Below are 8,598 nucleotides of genomic sequence, written 5' to 3'. Positions count from 1 at the left end.
TCACTCTGGGTCATTTTCTGAGTCAATTTCTTGACCTGCCAACTGACATTCGGTGACCTTTTGTGAACAATATCTGACATTTTGACCTAAATAGTGGAAATGAAAGGCAAAAAGCAGTGAATAATATTGACCTGCCAACCTCAACGGGTAGACTTGCTCTTAGAGCTGAAGTGTACAACTCGTGACCGTTAGATTTCGGATTGACGGCTAAGATTAAAAGTCAAGAATAAATAAGGCTGGAAAGAGCCAAGGAGAGGATCCGGATCCACCCTTGATAATGCAAGAAAGGCTCCCGGGAAGTGTTTTACCATATGACCAACCTTAGTGATAACATATATTTTCGTATCAAAAAAAAAAAAAAAACCTTAGTGATAACATATTCTGAAAATCTCTATAACCACCCGATTTTAATTCTCTCAAATGTAAGAAATTGTGTTAGATTAGGCTAGATGATGAGTTTGATTCTCTCCCGTATAACAAACAATTTTGTATATATCAAGGGTATTTAGGTCAATTTTGTATATAACAAACCCTGTAGTTCTCTTATAAATTAATGGTCAACGCACAGCAGCGGAGCCAACCCAATTCTAAAAACTCTTGTTTGTTTTTTGTTTCCGTTGTGATTTTCTTTTCGTAAGTTGTTAAATTTTCGAATGCGTTCTTTTTAGTGCTAAACTACTAATTACTACAAAACTAGCTTCGCTTTTCTTCCACATCCTAATTGCACGGTAGCTGTTTGATCAAATTCCCAAAAGAAAATGCAGTACGAATATCTGTGCTGTGCAAAGCAAAACTGATTCTGTAAAACTCTATCTTATTGAATGAATTTTGAAATGACAATTACAATCACAACAATGAACTAAAGCTTAAGTGCCTATATGAAGCTAGACTTAGAGGGTAACCAATCCTTGCTTAGTGTTTATTACAGGGTACATTACTTAGCTGGCTTAATTGTCTTTGTAGCTCTGTTTTGTTTTTGTTTTTGTTTTTGTTTGGTAACCCTTTCTTAGCTTGTGTTGCTGCTGTTCTTCAGTGATTACTTCTTTCTTGTTACACGAAACATGATAATTGTAAACCTGTGCCTTAATTCTTGAATAATTTTGTTTACACATAACGTAGCTACATTATTGTTGGTTATTATTACATCTATAAGATTTGTAATTAATTTGACTGATAATCAATGGCTCACACTGCTCTGTGAGTTGTGACAATCCACTCCAACTGTTTGTATAATGGAATCACAAGCTTTATTCTTCCGAAAAGGCCATCATCTGAGTTCAACTTATAACTAATGTTTCAGTCCCCTCTGGGAAGTGCAAAAGTTAGGTACCCTTTTTCAGTTACCTGACCTACATTAAGTATTTACGTACTATTATTCATGAATATTTTATCTGGGATGAAGTGCAGACTTTTGAAATCTCAGAATTTGCCGGGAAAACTCCCGCCAGAGTTGATCAGGCTCCCCTATCTCCAAGAAATGTAAGCACAGTGTTACCACTCCAAGTTTGAGTCGTACAAATTTCATTAATGAATTTACCTGTATTTCAGTTTTCAATAACTGGATGCCTCATTTCTTTCTTTTTCCTCCAGTGACCTCACCCGCAACTACCTGAATGGCACCATCCCTCCAGAATGGGGCTCCCTGCCACTAGTTATAATGTACACTCTTATCTCCATCTGCATATATATGTCTGCATTGGCGTGAGATATTTTATGTCAATTGACTTGCTATTTAATTGGAACATAAATATTTGAATCTTACAAATGGTATGTTTTGTGTATTTCATATTCCTGGCCATTTTTAAATTATTGAGCCATTTGACATATAAGTATTGTGGCAGTGGTCTTGGTGCAAACCGTTTGACAGGTTCTATCCCTGTTGAGCTAGGAAACATCACCACGCTCGAAAATTTGTGAGTTTTGATATAGCATTTTTTTTCCTTCTCTGCTTTACTTGATATATGAAGTTTTTATGCGACTTTTTTGAAGATTTTAATGGATGTGAATCTGTTTTGTGTAGGAGCATCGATTTCAATAGTTTCTCTGGAGTTCTTCCTGCGGAGCTTGGAAATTTGTCTAGCATAAAAAAAATGTAAAATATCTTTGAAAGTTTAGCCTTAATAACTGATATGTGGCTCATTTGGAATTATTTTCCTGTATACAGATAATGTATGTCTACTTCTAGTGAATCATTGATTATGATATCTTTATTTGTAATCTTTTGTCCCTTCGATTCATTAGGTCTCTTACCTCGAACAATTTTACCGGGGAGTTGCCAGAGACATTTGCAAAGCTTACCACCTTAACTGACTTGTAAGATTTTTGGTGTTCTTTCTTTCTTTCTTACAAAGCTCCTAGGACCCAGCTTTAGTCATAATTTATCGCAATCTAATGATTGTTTTCATTTTTCTGTTTCCCATCATTATGCAGTCGGATTAGTGACAGTTCCTTTTCTGGGAAGATACCTGATTTTATTCAGAGCTGGACAAATCTTGAGGGACTGTGAGTGCATATCTTCCATGTTCACTATTGCTTGATTTTGAAATTTATATCATGACTAATTTAAACTATGACTTTTGAAAACAGAGTGATTCAGGCTAGTGGTTTTACAGGGCCAATTCCTTCCGGCATTTCTCTCTTGACAAGATTAACTGACCTGTTAGTACCTTTTGTCAGTATTTGCTGGTTTATAAATCAAATAGAATAAGAACTATGTAATTCATGTTCATGCATCAACTTTACTTGTAGGAGAATTACTGACTTGAATGGATCTGAATCATCCTTTCCTGTACTTGATAATATGAAAAGCCTGGAGACATTGTAAGTTGTTACTTCTATGAAACAAATCTCTGGCTGCACAAGGAGTCTTTGGAAACTCAAAAGTATTAGTGTTACTTTTACAGGGTGTTGCGGAACTGCAATATTAGTGGGCAGCTACCTGAATATCTTGGGAACATGTCGACTTTAAAAATTTTGTTAGTACAAGTCTTTTGTTGATCTTTTTTTTTTTTTTTTTTTTTTTTTCTCTCTGTTTTCAGATATATTTATCTTCTTTCTAGATATTATGATACTAAATGAAGGGGATCATGTCAACATAACTTTGTATTGGTTTGTTTGCAGAGACCTTAGTTTTAACAAGCTAACTGGAGATATCCCAAACAACTTTTCTGGTCTAGGAAATCTGGATAATATGTAAGCAATTTGAATGTATATTACAGATCTTTTATTGTTTATAAGGAGATCTTATTCAGTAGCAAGTGAGATAGTCTTTTGTCCAATCTGAAAACATGCTACCTCGACTCCAAGTAGAACTGTAGAATGTACCATTGATGTGATGTGACTTGTAAAGTAAGAATTTCATTGATTTTTGGACATAAAAAAGAACTGACTATCCACATCAAACATGGCATGATATATTGTTTAGAATGATGGCATGATATATTGTTTAGAATGAAAATCTTATGGTGGCATTGGAAGATTAGTTTTCTGATCAAATAATCTTTTTAAATATAGATACCCTTTACTTGATGTACGATTTGTAGGATTGTAATTCCATGTCTATACCTTGAAAATGTTGATCCGAGGCACTCGGGATCTCTAAAATCATTTATACATAAAATTCATACTAATAAACACTACCTTTGTTACTGAATCCTTTTAATATTAATTCTCATTAGGTTCTTAACTGGAAACATGCTGAGCGGAACTGTGCCAGCTGATTGGATGAAAGCCGATAGCATGTAAGCTTCTCTTCCCATACTAATACGTAGTAAGTCGATAAGAAATTTATGTTCTGTTACTGTAATATATAAAATAAATTTCTTATCTATAGTATTACATGATAAAGCATATATAGTACTTGCATTATCTATTATGACTTTGCATTTTGGAGCTTCATTGCAATTATACTCAGAAAATAGGCATTAAATCTACATAGAAGGTTAGCTTGGACCAACGTGACCTCATGCATGCACCTATCACCTAAGTGGTGAAAGTTGCTAAAGGTTCCTGCTCATGGAGTTTGTTTGACTTTTTATTTACTAGTCCAGTATCCAGCAATGTTTCTGCTTATCTCTTCTTCTTTTTGTGCAGTGATCTTTCATATAACAAATTCACCATGAAATCAAATGATGAGAAGTGTGAACCACGAGATGGCTTGTAAGATTATCTTCATTAAGCTAAATTCGCTTGTGTTTTATGGAGCATCCTTAACTTACGAAGATGTGTTAATAATTACAACAGGAACTTGTTTGCAAGCTCTTCAGGTGGCAATACTTCGTAAGTTTCTAATTACTTAAAATCATGTATGCGTAAAACTTACTTGATATTCCAAGCTGTGCATTCCAGTTGGTTTATGATTTTATCTTGCTGAACTTTTCTTGGTTCTCTGTTATTTAATCTGGCAGATCTGTTTCATGTTTACCACTTGCAAAATGTATAAAAAGTAAGTTGGGTTCTATCAATTTTCTCTATTAATGTCTGGTCATTTTTTTGTTTTTTTTTTGGGGGGGGGGGGGAGGACACTTCTGTAGCAGTCCTTTACTGAATGTCTTACAGTATCAAATGGTCAGTGTAGAAAAGACGCACAAACATGAATTTATGCTGACGACAAGTTAAAGCCTCATCTTTTCTTCTGGACCTATCTAAAGCTTGACACTCTTTTTGCTCTTGGCATAGCTTGGTACACTCTTCATATAAATTGCGGCGGAAAAGAAGTACTCCTCTATGAAAATTTCACAAGACCCACTAACGCAACATATGAGGAAGATACTGATGTAGCTGGGCCTTCATCAGTTTACGAGAGCAGGATAAATTGGGCATCAAGCACCACTGGCTACTTCGCTGATGATGATCGTCCTGCGCACTATATCTGGACTAATTCATCTGAACTCACTATGGCCAATCCTGAGTTGTACATGAATGCACGCCTTTCTCCTATTTCTCTAACTTACTATGGGTATTGTCTCGCAAATGGAAGCTACACGGTAAACCTCCACTTTGCAGAGATAATATTTACAAATGACACAACATATAGTAGCCTGGGAAGACGTGTATTTGATATATACATTCAGGTAGCTATACACCTAGCCTTCAACATATATCAACGAAAGTTTGTGAAGTTCAATAAATGTTTTTGAAGAAAGAAAATTAGTCAGGACTCAGAAGATAGAGTTACTTATGAACACGAAATGTTATGTAATTGTACTACTTTGCAGGGTTCACTAGCGTTCAAGGATTTCAATATTGCAGATGCAGCAGGTGGCTTTGGTAAGGCAGTCACACAAAAATTCACTGCTAACGTAACTGATAGTACTTTGGAGATCCGTTTATTCTGGGCTGGGAAAGGGACAACGGGGGTCCCTTACAAAGGAGACTATGGTCCTCTTATATCAGCTATCTCTATAGATTCTGGTATGTGTTTTTACGCTATAAGCTTTGACCTTCTTCTGCTAATGTCTTGTAGTTTAATGTTTCTATGTAAAAATTTCATTTTGTCAAGAAACAATATAAGAATAAGCATCGCACCAAAGCAAAATTTGACAGAACAACTTATGTTTCATATCATCTACTTATACTGAAGTTCCAGTAAATGGTTGCATCATTTGTTGCTTTGTACATTAGTTAGCTGGTTGGATAACGCACTCCTATCATTAACATGTACTCTGCTAAAGCTATTCTTCTTCTGGCAGACTTTCCACCCCCTCAAGAAACCTCTGGGAGCAGTGGTATATCTGCAGGTGCAGTGGTTGGAATCGTGGCCGGAGGAGTCTTCATTATATTACTGGTTTTAGGTATTCTCTGGTGGAAAGGCTTCATAGGACCAGCAAATACTTTAGAACAAGGTATTTTTACATCTTTTCATGTATATTACTCTCGTTCCGTAACACACACACACACACACACATATAGTGAAGTTTTAAATACTGATGCTGCTAAGATATTTTTTGAGGTTAAAGTTATGGAAACACTGACGTTGTCAACTCTTAGGCCTCAAATTAGTCTTAAGATACTAAGAAATAAGAATGCTATTAGTCTGTAGTATGGACAATAATTTCTTACATGTAAGTTTACTTAATATAGATTTGAAGGGTGTGGACCTGCAAACCAGCAGATTTACCTTGAGGCAAATCAAAACTGCCACAAACAACTTTGACATATCGAATAAGATTGGAGAAGGTGGTTTTGGTCCTGTTTACAAGGTACTCTTTAGGACCAGTAATTTCTGTTTATTGTTAAAAGCAGAATTTTCTTGTTGGTTTACGAAGGGGTTAAACTGTAACTATGTTTGATACATGCAGGGCCTTCTATCAGATGACACCGCAATTGCTGTTAAGAAGCTTTCTGCCAAATCAAAGCAAGGGAATCGTGAATTTGTGAATGAGATTGGCATGATTTCTGCTCTGCAACACCCTTACCTTGTCAAGCTTTATGGATGTTGTATTGAAGGAAATGACTTGTTGCTTGTCTATGAGTACTTGGAAAATAATAGTGTTGCTCGTGCTCTGTTTGGTAAGTGTTTCTCGTCTATAATTTTCTTATACCTAAACTTGTTTGGTTCATGCTTAGGGTCTGCAAAGATTCTATACTCGAAAGAAAAAAATATGTTTCTTCTAACTACTTTTTATCAATTTGACAAATTGAAGGCCCAAAAGCAAGTCAGGTGAAGATGGATTGGCCAACAAGGCACAGGATCTGTGTTGGTATAGCAAAAGGTTTGGCTTACCTCCATGAGGAATCAAGGTTGAAGATCGTTCATAGAGACATTAAAGCTACTAATGTGCTACTCGATAAAAATCTTTGTCCAAAGATTGCTGATTTTGGATTGGCCAAGCTTGATGAAGAGGATAATACCCACATATGCACCCGGATTGCTGGAACTCTGTGAGCCTCTATGCTTTACTTTATTTTCTTGTACTTTGGAACAAATGGAAGGTTTCTCTGCCCTTAATGCAGCTTTGTTATTTCAACTGTGTTGCATTTTAATCATTCAATGAAGAAAAGAAAAACCCTATTTCTATCAAATTTGTAGTACTATTACTATGTGTTTATACTAGATCATATTTGACTGTATGACTTGGCAGTGGATATATGGCACCTGAATATGCAATGCGAGGTTATCTGACTGATAAAGCAGATGTTTATAGTTTCGGAATTGTTGTGTTGGAATTAGTCAGTGGGAGGAGCAACACGACTTACCGCTCCGAAGAAGAATGTTTTTATCTTCTTGATTGGGTAACGTGAATCTCTGCTTTGTTCTCTAATCTTGAGTTTAATTTCATACGTTATCTTTCTCTTATAATATCAAGTATTTACGGCTTTTTCTGAACGCTAAAAATTTCACTTGTTTTCTTTTTTCATAGAGTTAAAAACATCCTTTCAATGAAATTAATCTCAAGATAGATAAATTATAATGGTTTTTGTATCTTTCATGTTTACAGGCACTTATTCTAAAGGAGAGAGGGAGTTTGTTGGACCTAGTGGATCCAAGGCTAGGCTCAGAGTTTAACAAAGAACAGATGATTACTACAATCAATGTGGCTCTCCTTTGCTCTCATGTGTCTTCAGCAGTTAGGCCTTCCATGTCTTCAGTGGTGAAAATGCTTGAAGGCAGGGCTTCGGTTCAGGAGGTGATCTCTGATCCAAATGCCTCAAACAATGAAATCAATGCAATGAGGAAACATTTTCAATCCAGTTTCGAAGAAAACAATGGTGACCTTGAGAGTCAAAGACAAACTATGTCAATTGAACCATCGTGGACTGCTTCATCCACATCTGCTCATGATCTCTATTCCGTCCATCCTGATTCCAGTTATTGGGAGAACAGAAAATAGATAATTCATCAATATATATGTTCATACCTCTTTTCTACTTCTATAATTTTTTTATCAATATAGTTGGAATTCGATTAATAACAAAAGTGACTTACAGTGTAAAGTTTGAAATCAATTGTTTACATGACCTTGTCGATCCAATTTTCTTTTCAATAGCTATAATACCTAAATCGGATAAGTCATTGGATCAACTTGCCTTGGCTTATTAGAATGTGGAACATAATGTCATGTTTCAATCTATTTCGGAGCAGAGATTTGCATTACAACTACATAACTTGCAATACAAGGCACCTAGTGCCACCTCTGGTCTTGTAGTCCACGGTAGGTGGTTATTGAGTTCCTCTTTTTCAACCTTGGTTGTAGGGGACTGCTCCTTTCGATGGTGGTCTGTGTTACGGAGCTGGCCTTTTGTGGTGGTATGAGCGGTGGTGTTTCATTTGGAGCTGGTTGGGCCAATTGGGCCTCGTTTGGGGTGTGCTAGGGCTTTGGAGTTGGTTGGGCTATTAAACCACCTTGGGCCAAAGTAGCCTTCTAAGAACTTTCAGTCTATTTTAGGAGCTCTGCTTATGTGGATCGAACTGGACTTTGCGACATCCAGGTCGGTCTATGGGTGATCTCTTTGCAGGTCATTTACTAGTTAGGGCTGCTGCAATTTTACAGTGCTCTAAATACTCCGGGTCTGTTCGAATTTTTTAGTTCTACTGTTTTTTAAGTTGAAGCATTACAATTATTATGAATTCTGAATTCACAAATTTTATTATACGAA

The 8,598-nt window shown here is 36.2% G+C and overlaps 1 protein-coding gene across 1 annotated transcript; it reads left to right on the top strand.

Moving 5' to 3' along the window:
• The first annotated feature begins 49 nt into the window (after positions 1–49).
• LOC133724164 (probable leucine-rich repeat receptor-like serine/threonine-protein kinase At3g14840) lies at positions 50–8,008 on the top strand. Its single transcript, XM_062150873.1, has 22 exons — positions 50–1,479; positions 1,591–1,659; positions 1,842–1,913; positions 2,021–2,092; positions 2,242–2,313; positions 2,431–2,502; positions 2,587–2,658; positions 2,749–2,820; positions 2,904–2,975; positions 3,121–3,192; positions 3,678–3,740; positions 4,093–4,158; positions 4,243–4,278; positions 4,407–4,444; positions 4,678–5,072; positions 5,217–5,412; positions 5,691–5,843; positions 6,082–6,200; positions 6,300–6,510; positions 6,645–6,882; positions 7,083–7,233; positions 7,440–8,008. Exons 1-22 carry the CDS (start codon positions 1,379–1,381, stop codon positions 7,830–7,832), a joined length of 2,805 nt encoding a protein of 934 aa, XP_062006857.1. The 5' UTR covers positions 50–1,378; the 3' UTR covers positions 7,833–8,008.
• Positions 8,009–8,598: the final 590 nt, after the last annotated feature.

Source organism: Rosa rugosa, unplaced genomic scaffold (assembly GCF_958449725.1).
Source record: "Rosa rugosa unplaced genomic scaffold, drRosRugo1.1 SCAFFOLD_157, whole genome shotgun sequence".
NCBI lineage: Eukaryota > Viridiplantae > Streptophyta > Magnoliopsida > Rosales > Rosaceae > Rosa > Rosa rugosa.
Note: the sequence above shows the minus strand (reverse complement) of the source record. Positions and strands in the feature narration are given on the sequence as shown.

Excerpts from the sequence above, each read along its gene's own strand:
- LOC133724164 (XM_062150873.1), top strand. The coding sequence starts at position 1,379 with ATGAATATTTTATCTGGGATGAAGTGCAGACTTTTGAAATCTCAGAAT. Across the intron at positions 2,503-2,586 it reads TGGACAAATCTTGAGGGACT|AGTGATTCAGGCTAGTGGTT; the intron begins GTGAGTGCATAT and ends TTTTGAAAACAG. Across the intron at positions 4,445-4,677 it reads ACTTGCAAAATGTATAAAAA|CTTGGTACACTCTTCATATA; the intron begins GTAAGTTGGGTT and ends CTCTTGGCATAG.